This window comes from Hippopotamus amphibius, chromosome 7 (assembly GCF_030028045.1).
Source record: "Hippopotamus amphibius kiboko isolate mHipAmp2 chromosome 7, mHipAmp2.hap2, whole genome shotgun sequence".
Lineage (NCBI taxonomy): Eukaryota > Metazoa > Chordata > Mammalia > Artiodactyla > Hippopotamidae > Hippopotamus > Hippopotamus amphibius.
The window spans coordinates 16,132,782-16,155,844 of record NC_080192.1 but is presented as its reverse complement, the minus strand read 5'-3'; the positions used below and the strand labels follow the sequence as shown (position 1 = coordinate 16,155,844).

At 38.2% G+C, this 23,063-nt stretch overlaps 1 protein-coding gene across 2 annotated transcripts in view; it reads left to right on the top strand.

The window, feature by feature from the left end:
- The window catches only part of POLR3B (RNA polymerase III subunit B), a 128,127-nt gene that overhangs the window by 27,511 nt on the left and 77,553 nt on the right, over positions 1–23,063 (top strand). For both annotated transcript variants that reach the window (XM_057741766.1, XM_057741767.1), the window contains exons 10-12: positions 9,481–9,603; positions 13,697–13,816; positions 18,120–18,254. In XM_057741766.1, the coding sequence (XP_057597749.1) occupies positions 9,481–9,603; positions 13,697–13,816; positions 18,120–18,254 (378 nt within the window). The remainder of the gene's footprint in view (positions 1–9,480; positions 9,604–13,696; positions 13,817–18,119; positions 18,255–23,063) is intronic.

The following is a 23,063-nucleotide window of genomic DNA, read 5'->3' as shown; positions in this document are numbered from 1 at the left end:
CCTATTGTTGCTTTTAATAACTTTTCTGTCTTTAATTTTTGTCAATTTGACTACTGTATGCCTTGGTGTGTTTCTCCTTGGGTTTATCCTGCCTGGGACTCTGCACTTCCTGCACTTGGGTAGCTATTTCCTTTCCCATGTTAGGGAAGTTTTCAGCTATAATCTCTTCCAGTATTTTCTCAGGTCCTTTCTCTCTCTCTTCTCCTTCTGGGACCCCTATAATGGAAATGTTGGTGCGTTTAGCATTGTCCCAGACGTCTCTTAGGCTGTCTTCAGTTCTTTTCATTCTTTTCTCCCTCAGTGATTATCACCATTCTGTCTTCCAGGTCACTTATTGGTCCTTCTGCCTCAGTTAATCTGCTATTGGTTCCTTCTAGTGTATTTTTCATTTCCGTTATTGTGTTGCATATCTCTGTTTGTTTGCTCTTTAATTCTTCTAGGTCTTTGGTAAACTTTTTGATCTTTGCATCCAGTCTTTTTTCAAAGTCCTGGATCATCTTCACCATCATTATTCTGAATTCTCTTTCCTGAAGAGTGCCTATCTCCTCTTCATTTAGTTGTTTTTCTGGTGAAGTGTCTTGTCCCTTCATCTGGTACAAAGTCTTTTGCCTTTTCATTTTCTGTGTCTTTCTGTGGCTGTGATTTTCAGTTCCACAAGATGAAATACTGCTAATACTGCTTGATTCTGCTGTCTGCCCTCTTGTGGAGGAAGCTGTCTAGGAGGCTCATGGGTGCTTCCTGATGGGAGGGACTGATGGTGGGTTGGGCTGGGTGGGTGGAGCTCAGTGACACTTTAATCTGCTTGTCTGCCAATGCGTGGGGCTGTTTTCCCACCCTGGTGGTCGTTTGGCCTGAGGCGACCCAGCACTGGAGCTTACAGGCTCTTTGGTGGAGTTAGTGGTGGACTCTGGAAGGGCTCATGCCAGTGAACACTTCTCAGAACCCCTGCTGCCAGTGCCCCTGTCTCCTCCGTGAGCCACAGCTGCCCCCCACCTCTGCAGGCAACCCTGCAACACCAGTAGGTACGTTCAGTCTCCTACGGGGCTACTGCTCCTTCCCCCTGGGTCCTGGTGAGCACACTTTTTTGTGTGCCCTCCAAGAGTGGAGTCTCTGTTTCCCCCAGTCCCGTGGAGGTCCTGCAATCAAATCCCGCAGCTTTCAAAATCTGATTCTCTGGGGATTCCTCTTCCCGTTGCTGGACCCCCAGGTTAGGAAGCCTGACGTGGGGCTCAGAACCCTCAAGACTTCTGCGGTATAACAGTTCTCCAGCTTGAGAGTCACCCACCCAGCGTTTATGGGATTTGATTTTAACACAATTGCGCCCTTCCTGCTGTCTCATTGTGGCTTCTCCTTTGTCTCTGGATGTGGGGTGGTTTTTTTTGGTGAGTTCCAGTGTCTTTCTGTCCATGGTTGTTAAGCAGTTGGTTGTAATTCTGGTGCTCTTGCAAGAGGGAGTGAGCTCACGTCCTCCTACTCCGCCATCTTGATTCTTCTCCCCAAGAATTCTTTTTATGATTTCTTATCTTTTTTTTTTCTTTATTTTTCTCTCCCTTCTCCTTCTATTTAACCATGTTTTAGGATATCTTAAGACAGAACGAAAGGGTTATGTAGACGTCTATGGTTTATTTTTATATGTAATTAGAAATTTGCAGGATAAAGAAGTTCTAGGAATAAAAAGATTTGTGGTATAGAGAAATTTTCAGGCATGTGATATATTTTAAATTGAAAGCTAATAAGACTGAGGTTCAGGTATTTTTAAAAGTAGTGATCTATTTTTTTTAGTAGATACACGACAATGAATTCCAAAGATACAAAAGGGTGTATAGTGATGAGTAAGCCTCCCACCCACCTATACCTAACCACATAGTTATCCTTCCCAAGGACGCCACTGCTACTGGTTTTTTGTGCATCTCTCTGCATGTACAGCACATGAGTATGTAGTAGGCTTCTTTTCTGTTTTGTTTTTTTGCTTATATACATTGCACACTATTTTGCACTTGTTTTCTTTTTTGTAACTTACATCTTGGAGGTAGTGTTACATTAGTTCATACAGAGCTACCATGTTTTTTTTTAACAAATGGCTCCATTTATGGGTGCACTGTAATTTCTTTAACCATTCCCTGATATGTCCCATTATCAGTGGACATATACAGCTCTTGCTGTTACAGAACTGCTGTGATATTTTATGCAGGGCAAGGATATCTGTAGGCTAATAAGTTCCTAGCAGTGGCATCTTCTAGGTCGAAGAGTATGGACCAAGTTTTTTGATGGACTTAAGGATTCTGGTGAATCTTTTCATAAACATGAATCTTTAATCTTAAGCTGATTTTTTTGATCTTGTTTGTGAATTATTGGCTTAGAACCCAAAAGACATTTTCCCGTAGAAATAATGTTTAAATGGTATAGTCTTCTCAGATAATTCTTGGATAATAGTGGCCCACTTAACCTGCTCTGGGACTTAAATATTATACACAGTCTATGCACAGTTAAATTGCAGTGTTAGTCATTCAGCAAACAGAAAAATGGTCAGAGTTGTGTGATACAGTTGATCCTCAGGATTTGCAGATTCTGTATTTGCCAATTCTCCTACTTGCGAAAATTTAGTTGTAACCCCAAAATCGTCATGCGGTGATTTTACCGTTATTCACAGACATGTGGAGGCACAGAGCAGCGAAAAATTTGAGTCACCAAACTTATACATTTCCAGCTGAGATCAAACATGGGGACACCCTGCCTTCTCATTTCAGCTCTTGTACTATAAAAAAAATGCCCTTTTTGCAGTCTGTTTAGTGCCATGATTTTTGAATTTTTGTGCTTTTCATCAGCGATTTTGTTGGGTTTTCTTTTTCTTTTTTTTTTTTTTGGGCACACGGGCTTAGTTGCTCTGCGGCATGTGGGATCTTCCTGGAGCTGGGATTGAACCCGTGACCTCTGCATTGGCAGGCGGATTTTTAACCACTGCGCCACCTAGGAAGCCCGATTTTGTTGTTTAATGTGGACCCAGGTGTGTTGCTGATGTGCTGTGTAGTGTAAGGCTGCCGTGTGCCTTATGGGAGAAAATGTGTGTGTTAGATAAGCTTCTTTCAGGAGTGAGTTACAGTGCTGCTGGATGTGAGTTCAATGTTAATGAATGAATGATGTATATTAAATAAAGATGTCTTTAAGCAGAACACACGTAAAACAAGGTTCTGTATTGATCAGTTGAAGAAAATGTAACCAGAGGCTCACAAGGACTTAACTGTATTTCTCCTGGGAACAATGTTTCACTATTCATTAATTACGTGTTTGTAGCAACTTTGTAGAACATAAGTACAGGTGGGAAGGTTGGGAGATTAGAATTGACATATATACACTACCATGTGTAAAATAGCTAGTGGGAAGCTGCTGTATAGCACAGGGAGCTCAGCTCAGTGTTCTGTGTTGACCTAGACGGGTGGGATGAGGGGTGGGGGAAAGGCGGTCCAAGAGCGAGGGAATATACATACACACACACGTAGAGCTGATTCACTTCATTGTCCAGCAGAAACTAACACAACATTGTAAAGCAACTATACTCCAATTTAAAAAAAAAACAAATCTTGATGACCAGGTTGATTAAAGTAAAGAACTCCGGCTATTTGAGGAATTCCTGAGATACTACTGGGTATTTCAGATAATTTTAGAGGTTGATAAGCCCCCATTGTTCATAGGTATTGAATGGATGTTGACAAGTCAGGTTCATGAAGGGAGGTTGTAGGAAGGTTTGTTAGTGTTTATTAGTATGGCTTAATGTGCTTGATTTCTCTAAGTGAGGCGGTGCTATTTGTTTTCTCTTTAGGATGATGATGGTCACAGTAGCAGTACTGTTACATCCAGGGACCAGAGAGAATTCTTCCATTTACTTTTTATTGCCTTTCTTTAGAGTGTATATTTTTGTAATTATAATTTTTTTAAAAGACAAGTAATTTTGTCTTTTCTTATATGAATCCCACAGTGCCCAATGCAGTATCTTGTGTGCATAGTGGAATTTAGTGGATAAATTTTATCTATGTAAAGTTACATCCCCAGCAGAGGGCAGTATGTTACCATGCATCAGAAGGACTTTCATGGATGATTTCAGTGCTTCTAAAAATGCACAGGACTGCTTTCCTTAGGCCAGAAATTATAAATTAATTATAATAAAGGTAATCTTATATCACTCATATGGAAAATGGATCACTTGACGTATGCATGCGTTGAAACCAGAAAACCCTTATTAAATACTTTTTTTGGCTAGGTGACAGAAGTTTGTTAAGACAGTTTCTTCTGTCAGATTGGTTTAATATTATGTTGTAAATGCATACATATATTTATAGCTGACTTAAATCCTTTTTAGAATGGGTCTATAAATTAACAGTGTGCATTTTTATGTGGCCAGTAGTTGATATTTCAAACTTCTCCCTTTCTGATTATAAAATACTCCTTGCACTGTAAAAATTCAGAAAGCCACTAAAAAGTATAACTACGTTTTTTGGATATATTTTTTCAAGACCTTTTTTTCTTTTGCTTTTGTAATATACACATTGATTTGATTTGATTTGATTTGATTTTTTTTACTTAACTGTGAATTGTGAATAACTTTCCTTGTCTATAAATAAAATCCACATTGTTATTTTCAGTAGCTATTATATAGAATGTATGTATGTGGTATAATCTATGTAAGGAAATTGCTATAGTGTGACATTTAGGTGTCATTTTCTCCCAAGTTTTCACTCTTATATGCAACACCGGGGGTCCTTATACATACATGTTTGTACATATTGCTGATTATTTGTGAGACTTAATTCTTGGGAGTAGGATTATATATTTTTTTAAAATCTTGCTTCATGTCATTAAATTTTTCTCTGGAAACATATTCATTACATTTTAATTAGCAATGTGTATGAATTAAAATAAGTATTTTTAAATTTTCAGTTCAGATACATTAACTAGTCACACATAATCACTTTCTTTTTGGTCTGCTACTATAGGAATGTTTTAATAAACTTGTTTGATAACCACTATTAAGATTTTCCCATCTGAGAGGCAGCATAGAATATCGAGTATCTTAGTCAGACAGATCTAGGTTGATTTCCAGCCTCTCCACTTATTAGCTATGTGACCTTGGGCAGGTTTAGATTTCCCAGTCTTCCTGAATCTTGGATAACTCATCTATAAATTGAGCATTTCACCTAAGGGGGTTGTTCGAAGAGCAAATGAGGTAATACATGTTTCGAAAAGTAGACTGCATAGAAAGATGGTGCTGTTTCTCTTTACTGACTTTTCCTTACACATTTAATGTCAGAAGCCTGGGAAAATAAAGTAGGATACCAGGAAAGTCACATCATTTCTCTTTTTGTGTTGTGTGGCCTTAACACAGACCTTGACAGTCATTAGGACTTGATGGTTGTTGATTGTAGCCAACAATGGGCTAAACGTGACAGAAGCAGCAGGGTTTCCAGACTCCATGCTGAGTCTGAATATGACGGATAAAGCTTCTAAGACCTCGATCAGCCTTATTTATGGACTTGAATCACTACAAAGGTTCTCCTGCCCATGAATCTTTCCCGCTACATTTTGTATCCCTCAGTATTCAGCAGTGGCACTATGATGGCACCTGCAGTCTGAAAATTTTTATGGAAAAGAGGACAGATATCAAGGGTGCTGGGCATTGTATTGAAATTTTTGATCTTTAAAGGGAAAAAAATTACAAAGTTCAAGTGGGCCATCACAGTTCTTTTATTATCTGCTAGGACTGCTTTTGGTAATGATACGTTGACTTCTGTCTACTTTAAAGAAAAACTAGTAATTTCTAAATGTTAGTTATCTTGAGAACTCATCCCCTTTCCCTTCTTCACATAATATATTCAGTATTTCAGCATATCACTGTTAGCTTGCGTATCACTCTCTTCTGCTCATTAGTATTCTTCTTTCTGTCTCTAAAAAAATCACACTTTTAGTCACACTTAGTGGATATCTAAGGAGAAGACTTCCTGCCACTTTTTAAAGAGCACCTCCCCTTATTTTCGTTCTTATTGCTGATTGCCAGACTGAGTGACCTTCTGCTGAAACATATTATCTCTGCTATTTTTTCATAAGGTTATTGAATAGCATTCACTTTTGACTTATTAGTTAGATGAAATGATTTCAGATATCTGGAGTACAAAGAGTTCCATACAAAGCTAGTTTTCAGATGTCTAAATTATGTCTGTAAAGCAAAATGGTTGGGCATTTTGCTGTCGTTTCCATAGCAATATGTCATTTATTTGTAGCTGTGACTTCCGAAGGCTAAATAGTCATAAAGTCAGTTCTATCTTTGGAGCTGGAGCGCTATTGATGATAACCTGGCTGAGTTATCACCCTGTATTTCAGTGATCTGATACAGGAAGAGTTTAGGCCGTTTAGAGCAAAGCTTTGCCACTGATCATTCTTTCTGCACATATGGTGTCATTTACCGTGTGCTTGGCATATCTTTGCTTCATAGCTTAGAAATATTTGGAAGGCCTAAGCAGTCTGTTTAGATTCATGTTAGGCCACTTGAGAGTTTTGTGCAATTATAAAATTACTGCCTAAATCAGCATCAGGACTACTGGAAGTGGCAATCCATATGTCAAACAAGGGAGGACTTTTTCATTATTATTAAACACCAAAAGAGGCAATCAAGTATATAGTCTTTTTTACTTGGAGATGGCTGAACTAGAAAGTGTTAAGGTAATAAAGGTGGCCTTCAGATGATTTAGATGGTAACTTGCCTAAAGAAAGGGGGCTCAGGACTTCCCTGGTGGCGCAGTGGCTAAGAATACGCCTGCCAGTGCAGGGGACATGGGTTCAAGCCCTGGTCCGGGGAGATCCCACGTGCCATGGAGCAAGTAAGCCCGAGCACCACAGCTACTGAGCCTTTACTCTGGAGCCCAAGAGCCACAACTACTGAAGCCCACATGCCTAGAGCCCGTGCTCCACAACAAGAGAAGCCACTGATGAGAAGCCCGTGCACCGCAACGAAGAGTTAGCCCCCGCTCATTGCATTAGAGAAAGCCTGAACGCAGCAACAAAGACCCAATGCAGCCAAATTTAAAAAAAAAAAAAAAAAAAAAAAGATTATTGAAAAAGAAAGGGGGCTCATCCAGAAAGCTACTGCTGTTTCAACTCTAGGATTCTGTTTATGTTTCAGTGAGACTTTTTCCTGCTGTATCATCTTGCCTGCTTGATTTAGCATCTATCGTGTACAGGTCTCTTTTTAGTATTTGGACTTTCCTCTGAGAAGTGAAATGCATTAGTTACAAAGTTTTACATCAAAGGTTTTAGAGAAAGGTGACTGCAAATTATTGCCTTAGTATTCTTTTTTGGAAAATGTTTTGGTTCCATTGAAACCCATATAACATTCTGAGAGATTGACAAGTAAAAATTAACCTATATTCTAGTTAGCTTTTCACAGAGAAATATTCTCATCTGGTATTTCTGAGTGGCTTCTTGATGGATCAAGGATGAAGTGTAGATGGTTCTACATATACACTGTTAACCATCAGAGTAGATGCAACTCAGTGTGTTTGGTCAAAGCATAATCTCGTTTTTTTGTTTGTTTAAAAATTAGAACTGTTAATTTTTTAGGATTGCTATCTTTAATCCATGAAAGACTAAATGTTTTAATGAATTTGTGTAATTTTTAGAGTTTGTGTCGTGTCCATTTGAATAAATGCATCACATCAGGGATAAAAAAAGACATGAAAATTAGCATATAAAAAAGAGATTTGTATCCTGAGAACTTCATTTGTTCACTAAACAAAAAAAATTTTTTGAACAAAACAAATTATACACTTATATTATTTTTTTTAATTTAGTGAATTTAATTCCCAAAGTTGGTCTATCAGTTATCCTGCTGAGTAACAAATTATAGGAGAGTCTCTGTTGGTCAGGGGTTTGGGCATTGCTTGGCTGAATGTTTCTGGCTCAGAGTCTTTCATGAGTCGAGGTGTCAGCCAGGGCTACAGTCGTCTGAAGCCTGGATTGGAGCTGGAGGGTGGCTCACCCTTAGGGTAAGAGCCCTCACTCCTCACCACTGGACTGTCCATGGATGCTTGAGTATTTCCATGGCATGGCCTCTGGCTGCCCCAGAGGAGCCAGCAGGAAGCTACAGTGCCTTTCTCGATGGAGGCTCCAGAGTCATAGTCATTGCCTCCTTTTCTCTATAGAAATGAGTTATTAAGTTTAGCCCACACTCCAGGGGAGGAGAACTGGTCTTTACCTTTTGAAAAGAGTGTCAAAGAATTTGTGAGCGTTTTCAAACCCATCACAGTTGGCCTGAAAGGAACATAGCATCTATTTAACTGCCCCCGAAAACTTCAGAACTTTAAATAAGCTTGTATCTGATCCTAAGGTATACAAATCGAATTTGTATGATTCAAAGCTAGAGTCATAGAATGTTGAGCTGGAAGGGACCTGGTTGTGCCCTGTTGTGACAAAGAAGAAACTGGGGCAGAGGAGGTGACATGCAACAGTGCTTGTCAGGCCTGTTGTTGACATTCTCTCTTGACTTTGGAGAGGTGCCCTTTCTGTTGTACTCAGGTTGATGTTCTCCAGGTTCTGCATCGGACTCAGAATTCTGTGTCTTCCCCTCTGCCCAGTGTGTGGAGAAAAACTGAGAACTAGATCATCAAAGTTTAACTAGACAAGTACCCCTGGTTCTTTTTTCTGTGTAGCTAAAGGAAGAATTTTAATGCAAACGTAACTTTCCCCCTAACTTCTAAGAAGCAGAGTATTTCTCTGCCAAGCGAGGTTTAGTGAGATTATGCGCTATTTCTCGATATGGCAGAATGCCAGGCAAATGTGTGAAGGAGTGAGCCTTAGTACCATATGGAATCTACAAAGACCTGCATTGCCGGCTGCCACCTTGAAATACTTAAAGATAAGTGGGTTTCTTAAACCTAAGTGTGTTCTTGGTTTTATAAAAATCTCTTTAAAACACTGTATAAAGTAGAACTTGATATCTCTAGAATAGTGAGGTAAAACATCCTTTAGGAAAAATTCTTTTAGCCTGAAAGTGCATGATTTGACACTTCTCGGGAAAATTAATCTTGTGGCAAAACTAACTGGGGTTCTGTTTCTTTTCAGCCAGGCATATTTTCTGATTTATTATTCTTTGCTTCTTTTGTTTATTTGTTTTTTTCAGTTTGCCTTCGTAATTGTCTCCACTATGCCTCTCCACTTCCTTTTTAATGATGAAAATCATAGGATACTTTAAATTATAGAGGATAGTACACATGCAAAAAGTGCTTGAGAATGTTTTCCTCTTCCTAATCAAAATTTCTGTTTCAGGTTCTTCTGCAGCTTGGGCTATGGCTGCCAATACCAGATGGCACCGTTTCTGAGAAAAGAGCTAGCTTTTGCTTAGAAGTAATACCCACAAACAATGCCAAATTAGCATAAGCAAATGTCAGTGAGTTAACACAAAGCCAACACTCTTTCTATCTTTTCTTTCCTTCCTAGGCCATGGGTGTTGAGAGTGACCAGGAAATTGTGCAGATGATTGGAACAGAGGAGCACGTGATGGCTGCATTTGGGCCCAGTTTGGAAGAGTGCCAGAAAGCTCAGATTTTCACACAGATGCAGGTGTGTCTTTTCATATTGTCCTTTGCTATGAAAGGGAATTGGAGATTTAATGCTGCTCATTGATAAAGCATCATGTGCAATGACTTTTAGGGATATAGATTTGGGAACGATGTTGGGGAGCTGGGAGGAGGGGTAGAGAAGCTTCTTTGACTCATTATTTGAGGGATTGGAGGAAGGAGTTTGCCTAGACAAATGATCAGTCTTTGGTGTCTAACTTAGAAGCAGGGGGACCAAGAGCTTTTGTTCTGATAGAATAGCAAGTACTCTTCTTTTCCTTATTTGCCTGAGTGATATAATTTTTTAAACTACAGCAACTCTTGTGTAGCAGAGTGTTTTTTCGTGTATTTCTCTTCAATATTCCTTTTTATTCCCTACTTCCAGTGGCTTTCAGCATCCAGTTATATGTGGTCTCTATCCCTTTTCCTGAATTCCCAGTGTTTCCAGCAAGAAAGGCCCAGGTTCAGAACCCCTTTACCACTACGAGCCTTCATTGACCTGCCTTAGGCACTCCCAGTTGGAACCTTTGGTTTTAGGACAAGAGTCAAAGATGAAGATAGGGAACTGTATGTATGTTAAACATAATCAAAATAATTGCACTTCCCTTCCCAGGTGACAGGGAGCCCTAACAGCCATACTTAGGATTTTTAGTTATATATTTGTGAAGTGCTTTGCTAAGTGTGAATCAGTAATGACATTCTTCATAACCATCCTGGGAGGTAGGAACTCCCTACTATGTAGAAGCACAACGGACAGTTCTTATTTATGCATATATATGTTGTCTATTCTCTGGGTTGCTTACAACAAGGTATAAATTCCATGCTGCTTTTTTCTTGTCACCCAGGATGCTTTTAGAGATAGCATTTTCCTACTTGTGTCTGTTAGTATGTGTTCTGAAAAATCAAACCAGTCTCGATATTTTCATACACTGAGCCAGACATTTAGGAAGGTTGATTGTCATATGAAGTACATATAATTCCAAAGCACAAATCAGCAGAGATTATTCTTATCACTGCCTTCTCCTTTTTCTGAAGTTAATTAACAGTGAACTCTAGTTATCAGGCAGGCAGAATCAGGAAAAGTTATTTGGACTTGAGGAGATCCTATTTTTGGTTTTCATTGAAAGTGAAATATTTAGTGAACATGCATCTTTGGTATCAACTGATATTATATTGTCCAGGGGTTCCAAGAATGTGAAGAGAAAACGTTAAGAAATACCTAGGAATTGGCTCCGTTTTGGGAGATACCGTCTATGCTTTAAAGCTGTGTAATGTCTTGGAAGAATAATTTCCCTTAATGATACCCCAGTGGATTCAGTGCAATTCCTTATTCGTTTACAAACATCATCATTGTTGGTCAGATAACCCTGTTAAAGCTACTTGAGCAGGAGCTAAACAGTGGATTGGAAAATCATTCATTTATTTCTCTTAAATAGGTACTGACAGAGAAAGTTTTAGCTAACTGAACTAGAAAAGTTCAGTTAAAAGATGAGGAGAGTTTGAAATTAACGTAAGAAAGACAAATATTCCTAACGTGGGAAAGACAAACAGGAAGTAGAGGTTTGAGATGACTTGTTCTCTGTATGCTGGATTAAAGCAAAGATTAATTATTTGCAACTGATAAAAGGTTACAGTGCAGAGGTAATCCAAAATGGTTGATAAATTGAGCCATGTGGGTTAGGGCAGCATGAATATTTTATATTATTCTGAACGAGAATGTAGGAAGTGCACTTTATGTTACGTAACAGAACTTTTGATGACATGGCACTTTAGTGGATTGCTTAAAATCTGTGTAGTGTTTTGTTTTTAATTCCTCCCTTTTTAGTGACTCCTCCATTTCTTCTGCTCACAAAGCCTTTTTGCTGTTATATTGGTCACGGATGTTTTACATTATCATTGCCAGGGGCTCTGATAAATAGACAAGAAATTAGTTATTTCCTTTTGGGGAGGATAGGATGCACTAGAGGTGTCATCTTGGCCTGTTTATGCCCCACCCCTCACACTGTGAACTCTTGGAAACTTTAATGGGTATTCTAGGGAAAAGGTGACTTTCTGTAATATCAGAAGGAATAACAGGCTCCCCTGTGTTCTTCTGTTTCTTCCTCAAAGTGAAGAATCTTTAGCCTCTTTCCCAAGGGAACTAGAAGACCAAAATTTAATGAAGACAGCTCTGTTTAGGGAAAACTGAAATGTCTGTCTGTTCCTGGTTCCCACCAACTGCTAACTTGCTTCAGTCAGTTACTTAGTTACCACTTACTGCTAGGTTACTGCAGCTTGTGTTTTAAAGGTCTTAGTTTATCTTACACTGATTACTTTTTCTACCAGGGAGGATCCTAGATTTGATGTCCAGTCTTAACAGAGGTATTCCATTCGGTCTCAGGCACTATTTTGGTCATTAGGAATCAAAGAAAAAGGCGACACTGTCTAGTAAGAGTGACCTACAGGTAAATAGACAATTAAAATATAGTGTGATCTGAACACGAATGGAAGTACTCAATTCTTTATACATGAGGAATTAAAATAGCACAGAGAAAGGAGTGTGGTTAGGAAAGGCTTCAAAGAGGAAGTGATACCTGATCTAGGTTTTGCAGCATGGAAAAGAAATTTCCCAGGCAAGTAACTGGGGACAGGAATTCTAGGATAAAGAATCAGGGATCCCAGCCCTTTCTCTGACTAACTGAAAACCAGTTAAAAAAATGCATTCATTGTTCTTATAAAATAATAAGAACCACATTATCCTCTTCTTTTCAGACTTTTTTATGGAAAAATTTCAACATATACAAAGTATGCAGGGTAGTATTATGAACCCCCGTGTGCTTGTTGACGTCCTGTGAGGTGTCTGTCCAAATCTTTTGCTCGTTTTCCTTATTGAGTTACCTTTTCATTACTGAATTCAGAGTCCTCTTTAAAAAATACATATCTATCCTGGATATGAGTCCTGGGTCAGGTTTATGTATTGCAAGTATTTTCTCCCAGCCCATTGCTTCCCTATTCATTATCTTAACTGTGATGAGCAGTTTTTAATTTTGATAAAATCTAATTATCAGTAGGGTGTTTTTTTTTTTAATGGTTATTGATTCCCATTGAAAGCAATCTTTGCCTACCCAAGAGCAGGAACATATTCTCGTATGTTTTATTCTGGAAACGTTATAGTTTTAGTTTTTATGTTTAAAATCCACCTTAAACTAATTTTCCTATTTGGTGTAAAATAAGGGTCAAGGTTAATTTTTTACTTTATGGATATTAAGTTGTTTTGACATCATTTGTTGAAAAGACTTTCCTTTGCCCGTTGAATTGCTTTGACACTTTTGTCAAAAATCAATTGACCACAAAAGTGTTGTTTCTGGACTCGTTATTCTCCTCCATTGATCCGTTTGTCCTTATCCTCACATCACACTGTCTTGATTACTGTAGCTTTGTAGTTGAAATCATGTAATGTAAATTCTCTGACTTTTTCAAGATCATTTCGGCTATTCTAGGTCTTCTTCATTTCTATACATATTTTGGAATCAATTGATTTTTGTTTTTTAAAAAGCCTGCCAGGAGTGTAATTAGTAGTTATGATATATCTGTTGGTCAATTTGGAGAGTATTTTGACAGTAAGCCATCTTAACACTATTACACGTTCCAGTCCATGAAAATGGCATAACCCTCAATTTATTTAGGTTTTGTTTTCTCTCAGCAGTGCTTTGTTGATTTCAGGATAGAGGCCATACATCGTGTGATTCCTTTTTGAGGGGGAAAAATACTACCCCAAAATGTTAACTGTAGACTGTGGTGCTCTCTGGGTGGAGGATTGGTGGCTGATACATCTCCTCTGTATTTTCTAAATTTCCTACAGTGATCGTGTATCAATTTTATAGTAAGAAAACAAATTATAAAATAAAAAGGGAACCAGTGTATTAAATAGCATATAATGCTACTTTGTCATTGATCTGTGACAGATGTTGGTTTTTGAGTAGGACCAATTCAGTTTTCTCTATAACCAGGATCCTTGTCTTTTTTGCTTATAGTGTCATGTAGTGAGTAGTTGTTTAATAAATTCTCTCTGATAATGTCTTTCAAACATTATTATAAATATATTCTGTTTTTTACAGGCTTTGAAATATATAGGGAACAAAGTAAGAAGGCAGAGGATGTGGGGAGGTGGACCCAAGAAAACCAAAATAGAAGAAGCAAGAGAGCTCCTGGCTTCTACCATTCTCACCCACGTACCGGTGAGTAACCCCTTTGCAAATGAATAATGATCATTGTGGGGTCCATGCACTTCTGTTGAAGAATTTTCAATACAAGTTCACATTAATTAAAGTATAGCTCCTTAAGAAAAGAGAGAATCCTAAAGTGGACTTTCCAGTGGACTGCCCTGGAAATAACGTTCCGTTATCAATAGTTTATTTGTACTTAGAGAATGTTAGCTGTATTGTATCATCATCATGTTTACTCTCTCTTGGTTCTTCTTTCAATCCAAAATTTCAGTTTTTTATATTCATATATATAGTAGCGCTGCTATTAGATTTCCCCGAAGGACAGGGATGGTGTCTTAGATGTTTTTAAATAACCTAAAATGAGTTTACAGTGCCTTGCCTGTATGGATACTTTTTTTTTTAAGTTGTGGTAGAATCTACATAACATAAAATTTACCATTTTTATATGTACATTTCTGAGGCATTAAATACATTCTCACTGTTATGTTACCATCACTCCCATAGATACTTATTAAAATATTGGATGGGCTTATCTCTGAGACCTTGAATTTTAGAGTTCACTTTGTCCAGCCTCCTACACTTACAGTGAAGAATCTCAGGTCCAGAAAAGCTAGATGATTTACCTTGTCACCCAACTGGTTAGTGGTCAGAGAGAGAGAGTGCTAGAATCCCATCTTCTGACCCTTAATATTTATTTTTTAAGTTAACTTATTATTAAACAGAGATCAGCCATGTTGGCAAGAGTTGTTCTTCCCCCACTTCCATTCAATATATATGCTATTCTTTCTAAGCTATAAAATTATTTGTTAGTCAGACTATCTTGTTAACTAAGTAGTCTGGTTTATGATGAGTTAGCATGTGTATTTTTCACGAATGATCTAACTCAGAGATTGCAGACTCTATCTACAGGGGCTGATTATAGATAATGAAAAGTTGAGGGAACTGTAGAAGTGGACAGTGACCACCTAAACTGAATCTTAATGATTATTTTCTTATTTTGAAACACCTTGTTAGCCAAATAATGTGGGTCTCGGATTCTGCCCTTTGGCTGCCATTTATTTGTGTGTATCCTTGATCTAATTCAAAGAATTAGAATACACTTAGTGTTAAAGCTGGGTCTGAACTGAATTGTAAACTCTTTTAGATGATTAGAAAAACAGTTTAAAACTCAAAATAGCAAAAATGAGTAGTGGAAACAAAAAGGGCTTTAGAGCCAGAGAGATAAGGTTTCAAACCTGGTTTCTTACTTCCTAGCTGATTTACTTTGGGCAAATCTTAACTTTTCTAAGCTTCAGTTTTCTCATCTGTACAGCGAAACTAATACCATTGTGACAATTCAGCGATACGATGCTCGCAAATCTCCGTGGTTTACTGGCTCCCAGACATAGCCATTGCGTCTCCATTGGGGCCTCACTTAGCTTTGTATGATAGCTGGGAGACCTTTTGGTTAATGAGCCTTAGCTGATAGAATGCTGGCTATACCAGAATTTATTTACGTAAATTGATAAAGCTGAACACTGGCACTTTTGTGTTGTTGCAGTGAGCCTAAGCTACCGTTTTAAAAGTTTTGTTATATTTGATCCAGTGAGGAGTAAAGTCAGAACAGATAAATCAAGAAAAGACCTTCATTTTCCAGAATGGTTTATGATATAAGGACATTTTTCTCTAAAATGTAATTATTAGATAAAATACAACTAGCACAGCAAATCCATTTTTGTGGTATTCAGGATTTTATGGTATTGTATAGGATGAAGCTTACTTTAAAATGAGTTATTTAAAGCTGACTAAAAATATTAACTAATTCGTACTTTAAGTGTTACAGAGATATGACAAGAATCATGATGGTGGTACTTGATGATTAAAGTGTAGAGAGCACGGGTTCAGATGTGTCTACATAGAGGGAGAAAGATGGGAAGGATGCTCAGCAGCCCCTGCACTTGTACTTGAGGGAGACCTGCAGAGGTTTTGGCTCAGAACCCTGGCCTCTCAGTTCCTTGGAGGCAGTGGTTCTCAAAGTGCGTTTTTCAGACTATGTAGTAAAATTTGCATCACCTGGGAACTTGTCAGAAGTTCTTGGGCTTTACCGCAGACCTGCTGAATCAGACAGTCTCAGGGTGGGGCCCAGCAATCTGTTTTAACAGGCCCTGCAGTGATTATGCTGCACACTAAAATTTGGAAACCACTGCTCTAAGGGTTTTCCCCAGATGCCTAAGACCTCTTTTTCCTCCAAGATAATATTAAAAGGATTCCAGGGTTTTGGTGACAACAATTCTGTTTCAGTGTTCCAAGCTCATTTGGTAGGTCTTTTTTCTCTTCCCTCTTTCAGATAGTTCACAAAGGGATATCTGAACTATCATTGGCATTCTACCAAAAAGTGATGTCAGGCACTAGATTAAAGGATTCCCACTCTCCGTATCAGTAGGAAAAATGGGCTCAGTTTTAACTTATTTTTTCAATTTAGACCTAAGGTTTACTTTTCAGCATATAGCAGTTCAAAAAGAGGGGAGGGGCAGAATGAGTTAATGTTCAAGTGCCTTTTAAAATGCAGTGGGGCATCTGCTATAAATACACATTTATTTCTGCTTATAAACGTCTTGGGAGAACCTGCCGGTATTTATGCAAAATAAACATGTGATGTGGACTTAGTTAAAAGTTGAAAATTTGGTTAATGAAAGTCTGCTTCATTTTTTTCTTTAACAAAAAAGGTAAACACACCTAGAAGAGTTACATGTTCAATGTAACTTGCCACATTAAAATCAGAAAAAAAAAGTAAATTAGATGTATCTGAATGGAGGACCATACAGCTTTGTAACTACCAACTGAGAATGTAAATTACTTATAGCTGCCCAGAGACTGGGTTCTTCTGCTTAGTGTTGTGGTAGTTGGTGTTATGGTTTTAGAGTTTTGTTTTTTTGTTTGAGGATGAACCAGAGACTTTTCTTTTTGAAGATCTAGATTTATTCCAACCTTTCTTATTGATGTAATTGTTTTGTGAGTACAAGATGACAAAGTAGCTTTTAGGGCTGCTTTTTCTCTTACCACATTCCAAAATGAATGCATTTCTTTTAACACATTCTAAAGTTCTCAGTAATAGAAAGGGGATAAATTGACCGAATTAAGACATGAAACTTCCTTTGAAGGAGAATGAACTTTTGGAGACATATACAGAATTTCTAACATCCTACATTTATTTAGTGTAGTTCCTTAGCAGCAACAACAAAATGTGTGAAGGAGAACGGTTGCTGCTGTTCTTTTAAATCAAAATCCCCTGAATTAGTCTGTCATAGTGATAAACTTAATAGGATATCATTGGGATCTTATTCAATGATTAAGGAAAGTAAAACAGAAATTTTATAATATGAATTTTCTATAGACAAACCTATAAAATATTCCTTAGAATTGGCAGAAGCTTAGGCCATATTCTCAGAACTCATCATTTGGGTTGTAGAGAAAAAAATTTACCTAGTTACCTAAGGTTCTGTCTCCCCAAACAAACCAGTGCAATGATTTAACCCGTTCTAATTTAACTTACTGATTGGGCCAGATTCATTTATGTAGATTTCAGTTGTACAAGAGAAGATTGAATAGAACATTTGCAGCAGATTTATTCATCAATCTGTTCATTCATTTCATAGATATTTGTTGAGTCCTGACAATGTTTTAGTACCATTCCTGTTATTTATTGCTGCATAACAAACATTTCCAAAACTTAATGACTTAAGATAACTGTTTATTGCTGTCTCTCATGGTTCTCTGGTTTGACTGGGCTCAGTGGTGGGGAAGGAGGTTCTCAACTTGCGTCTCATGAAGTCGCAGACAGATAGCAGCTGAGGATGGAGTCATCCAAAGGTTTGACTGGAGTGGATATCCAAGATGCGTCTTCACTCATATCTCTGGCACCTCGTTGCTTTTTCAAGTGGCCCTTTTCTCCCCAACAGAGTGTCCTAGACTTCTTACATGGTACTTCAGGACTCTAAGAGAAAGGAAGTGGAAACTGCTAGTTTGCAGGCCAACTCAAAGGGAGTGATGGACTCCACCTCTTCATGAAGAAATGGCATGAAATGTGTAGGGAGGGAAGGAGTAGATGGTGGTCATCTTTGAAGAAAAAGCTCCCACAGGTGTTGAGTACAAAGATGAAAAGTCATCATCTTGGCTCTCAGGAAGTTTATAGACTAGTTGAATTTCTTTGAATAGGGAGAATCAAAACAATTCGTTATTTCCTTATGTAAATATTATAACATTAGTTCTTTTCTTGAGACACCTTAAATTTGAATGTGCATTGTCTCAAAATTTTTCTCTAATTTCTGAATTACAGGTTAAAGAATTCAATTTCCGAGCCAAATGTATCTACACTGCAGTGATGGTGCGAAGAGTAATTCTGGCCCAAGGAGATAATAAAGTTGACGACAGAGATTATTACGGTAACAAGCGATTGGAGTTGGCAGGACAGGTGATTTAATTATTTTATGTCAGAAATCTTATTTTCCTCAATAAAAATTAATTTAGTGTTCATTTTATATGGGAGGAAGAGACAGTTAAATGGAATATAGGTTTTGTATATTTGGAGTATAAGCATTCATACATGACTTACTATATCTTTCACTTAAGAATTGCTATGAAGACTCTTAGTTCTTTAAATATGTTAATAGTGTTACCTACATTATATCTTTTTTTGAGATGTTTACCGTCATTCTGCTTAATGTAGGAACTGATGTATGGTTTTAAGTAATATCATTTATTTGATTAAATATTTATTAAACTCCTGTTGTGTGCCAGGCATAGTTCTAGAAACTGGGTATACAGGGAAAATAAGACAGACAGAGGTCCCTTTTCTCTTCGTCCATATAGTCTAGTGAGAGAGAGAGACAATAAACAAGTAAACAATCCCCTAACTTTTTTGGTGATGTAGTAGAAGTAGGTTAATGAGGACATCTTTAATCTCATTTTCAGTCTAAATTATATCTTATTTTGAGAGTATGTATCCCTTTCAACTGGGTAACAGGTGTCTAAAACTCTTTAAAACTTCATATTTCAGCATTTAAATCAGAAATTGCCTTTAAAGAGCTAGAATATAGACCTGGCTGCTTTTTTTTTTCTTTTTTGGGGGGGAGGGGGGCTGCTTTTGTTATTGTCTCTCTATCTTTGGTTTTAAAGAAGTGCCTTGGTGTGGTGGTCTCTGTTAATGTCCTACTTAGGGTTCACTAAGTTCTTAAGTCTGTAAATTTATGTCTAACCAAATTTCAGACATTTTTAGGCTTTATTTCTTCAAATATCTTTTTTGTAGTATTCGCTCTTCTCCTTTTGAGTCAAATTATATTGTTAGACCCTTTGGTATTGAGGCTCTGTTAATTTTCTTTTTGTTTTTAATTTTACTCTCTTTTATTCAGATTGGATAATTTCTATTGATCTCTTTTCAGGTTCCCTTACTTTTTCTTATGTTGTCTCTAATATGCTCTTATACTCATCCAGTTAATTTTTTAGTTTAGATATTGTATTTTTCAGTTCTAGAAATTTCATTTGGATATTTTTTCTCTACTGAGGTTTCTTGTTTGTTTATTCATCGCAACCATATTTTCATTTACATCCTTGAACTTTAATAGCTGTTTTACAATCCTGGTCTAATTCCAACATCTCATTCACCTTAGGCTCAATCTTGATTAAATTTCCTCTTGTATGGGTCATGTTCTCTTGTGTGTAACAATTTTGGATTGTATCCTAATGGGCATTGTGGATGATGAATGGTAGAGACTCAGGATTCTGTTTTATTCCTCTGAAGGATGTTCTGTTTTTCGTTTGTTTTAAGGCAGTTAACTTGACTGTAAACCTCTGAATCCTGTCTCCTTGCAGCAAACAGCTGAAACATTCTGTATAGTTCTTTCAACCATAGTTGGGCTGTAAGATGTTCCTTCCCCTATTCTTGTGGTTATTTGTCTTACCAATTTAAACAAAAATTTTTAATTTTTGGAAAACAATGTTATGGTTAAAAATTAATGTAACAGTAAAGTAAACATTATAAAACTGCAGATATTAAAATAAAAATCATAACAGTAAAAATGTTTTTAAAACATATTAGCACAGTAAAAAGTTTTGCAAACAGTTACAAGAAGGTTTACAGTGAAAATGAGTCTTTCTCCTACTGTGACCCCCCTCCCCTTCCACCTGACCCATTTCTCTAGTTCCTCCCCTCGGTAACAGTCACTTTTCCCTTCATCTCCTCTATCCTTCCAGAGACACCCTGTGCATGTGCAAATATCTTTATTAACTGGCTTTTTAAAGTTTTACTGTTGGAAACTCTTGGCTTGTGGACATTCAGGCCTGTGTGAATTTATGTGAAGTTTTCTGGCCTCCTTTGGGGTCCTTTGTCAGGGGCAAGTTTGGAGTCAGACTTTGCAATTTCAGGAGAAATCATATAAAGGAACATTTTATCCTCATTAGTATGAGACAGATATTCAAAGCAGTATGTCTACTTACTTAGGGGGGATTTAATCCTTAAATGTGTGTGTTGCCACAGAAATTGACATATGCCTTCTTTTGTGTATATGCTTTTTAGTTACGAAAATTTTCATGCATACAAGACTATATATAACATGTATGTGTGTTCGTGTATTAAGACTCATAAAGCAAATATTCACGTCCTAACTCAAGAGTGAACACACCACTAGTATGTTTGAATGCTTTTTATGCACTTTCTTTGATTCTCACCTGCCCCACCCAGCTGTCTGTTCTGGAGGCTCTGGCTAGGTACCTGAGCATTTACTGTGAGACTGGGTGAAGCACAGGTCCATTTCCCCGGAGCATCCCTCAGCAGGCCTGAGCTTCAGATATAACTGTCAAGATTTTTAAATTTATTTATTTATTTATTTATTTATTGGCTGCCTTGGGTCTTCGTTGCTGTGCACGGGCTTTCTTTAGTTTTGGTGAGCGGGGGCTATTATTGCTGCAGAACATGGGTTCTAGGCTTGCAGGCTTCATTAGTTGTGGCACATGGCCTCAGTAGTTGTGGCTCGTGGGCTCTAGAGCACAGACTCAGTAGTTGTGGCTCATGGGCTTAGTTGCTCTGCAGCATGTGGGATGGTTCAGGCCCAGGGGTCGAACCCGTGTCCTCTGCATTGGCAGGTGGGTTCTTAACCACTGCACCACCAGGGAAGCCCCAAGATTTTTAAAGCATGAACTCTTACTCCCAATATTGAAACAGAGAAAAGCTGAGCCTCTCTGGTTGAGGTGGGGTATAAGGGCTTGTTTTTGTGCCTATTTGTCCTTCCCCTGAAAACTCCTCTATGAAGTTCATAAACACAGTCTTATTGGTCTACAGAACCAGGTGTAGGCTCTTTTTTTTTTTTTTTAAGATTTTTTTTTTTAATGTGGACTTTTTTTTTTAAGTCTGTATTGAATTAGTTACAATATTGCTTCTGTTTTATTTTTTTGGCTTTTTGGCTTCAAGGCATGTGGAATCTTAGCTCCCCAACCAGGGATCAAACCTGCACTCCTTGCACTGGAAGGCGAAGTCTTAAGCACTGGACCGCCAGGGAAGTCCCCAGGTGTAGACTCTTTAGCCAGCCTGGCGGGGTCCTTGATGATCTTGCCTCTGTGCACCTTTCCAACCTCATCTCATGCCAGGGCGAGCCAGTCCTTCCCAAACACAGTATGATGCTCTTTCATCCTTCTATGGCTTTGAGTTATGCCTTCTGCGTCTCCCTCATCTCCCCTTTTCCCTCCCCATTATAAGGGGCTCCTACCCATTCATCATTCTTTGAGTCACCCTCTCTGAAACCACCTGTGAACCCCAGGAGTAGTTAGTAGCTCGGTCTTCTGAATACCAGTAGCACTTTGTTTAGGTCTTTATTTGCATGCTGAATTACTGTGTAATTCTCTACCTACAGGCTTCTTTCTCTCTTTAAACTATAAACTCATTGAGGGCAGGAACCGCTTTCATTCATATTCATCTGTCTGTTGCCAGATAAAGTACTAGGCACCAGAGATACAACAGTGAATGAGACTTGCTGGGGCACCTGCTCTCAATAGTGTATGTTTTGGTAGAGTAGACAAAAAAACAAACAAGTAAACAGTAAATAAATGTGATATTAAATGGTCATAAGTGTTTAAGGCAAACCGGAAACAGGCTAATTAATATTAGAGAGTTGGGGTGAGTTGGGGGAAGGGGTGTTACACATTATTCTGGATGTCAGGAAAGACCTCTTTGAAAGACCTCTTTAAGCTAAGCCCTCTGACATTCCAGTTGAAACTTCAGTGAGGAGAAGCCAGTCTCATGCAACCTCAGGAACTGCATTCCATCAAGAGACCTGTGCTAACAACATACATCCCCAGGCAGTGCCGACACTGGAGGAATTGGAAGAGGACCAGTGTGAGGTGTGGGGGTCGTCAGAGACAACATTGGAGAGCTAGCATCCTAGGCCATGGGAAGAGGTTTGGATTTAATTTTGCATGCAGCGGAAAACCACAAGAGTGTTATGATCAGGGAAGTGACCCCATCTGATTTTCAGTTTAAAAGATCTGATTTGGAGATGAACAGGCCAGGAATGGACTGGTTAGGAGACTATGGCTATATTCCACATAACAGTGATGGTGACTGGGATGATAACAGCAGGTATTAATTACCATGTCTAAAATGTAAAAAAGTGGAATTGAAAAATTATAGCACTTTTAGGTTTTGAGAAAAAAATGATGTATAGAATACTTGGGAAGTTCTGTTTGATGGCTGATGCCAACAGGTGGGTTTTTGTCCACCTTCAGATTGACTGCTGTTCAGGGGATTGTGCATATCCCTACCACCAATTCCAATTTTTACAATTTTTTAATTGGAAAAGAAATCATGCCGTTAAATGAGTCCTTTAAAAAAAAGCGTTGCTTGTTTGGAGGACTAAGGAATGGAGTCGAGAGGGGAGAGGAGAGACTATCCTGTTGCTTAAAAAATTAGAATTAAAAAGAGGGTTCCCATGTGCAAGAAAACATTGCTTTATAAACAATGTAAAGACATAAAAGGCATTGTGTTGGCAAAAATGTGTAAAAACAATAGCTGCTAATTTCACACCCCATGGGATGAGGAAGTATAAATGTGCTTCAGCTTTAGATAACAGAGCTGTATCCACTGGCCAAGCGGGTTCATAGAGCTTTCCCTCAGTCTCACTGCCACCAGAGGGCTGGCCGGCCAGCCGCCAATAGAGGTGTTAGCAAAACCTACCGATTTCAGGCTTAATCTTTTCACCTACCTTTTCTTTTTCGGTAATGTGTTCATTATTTG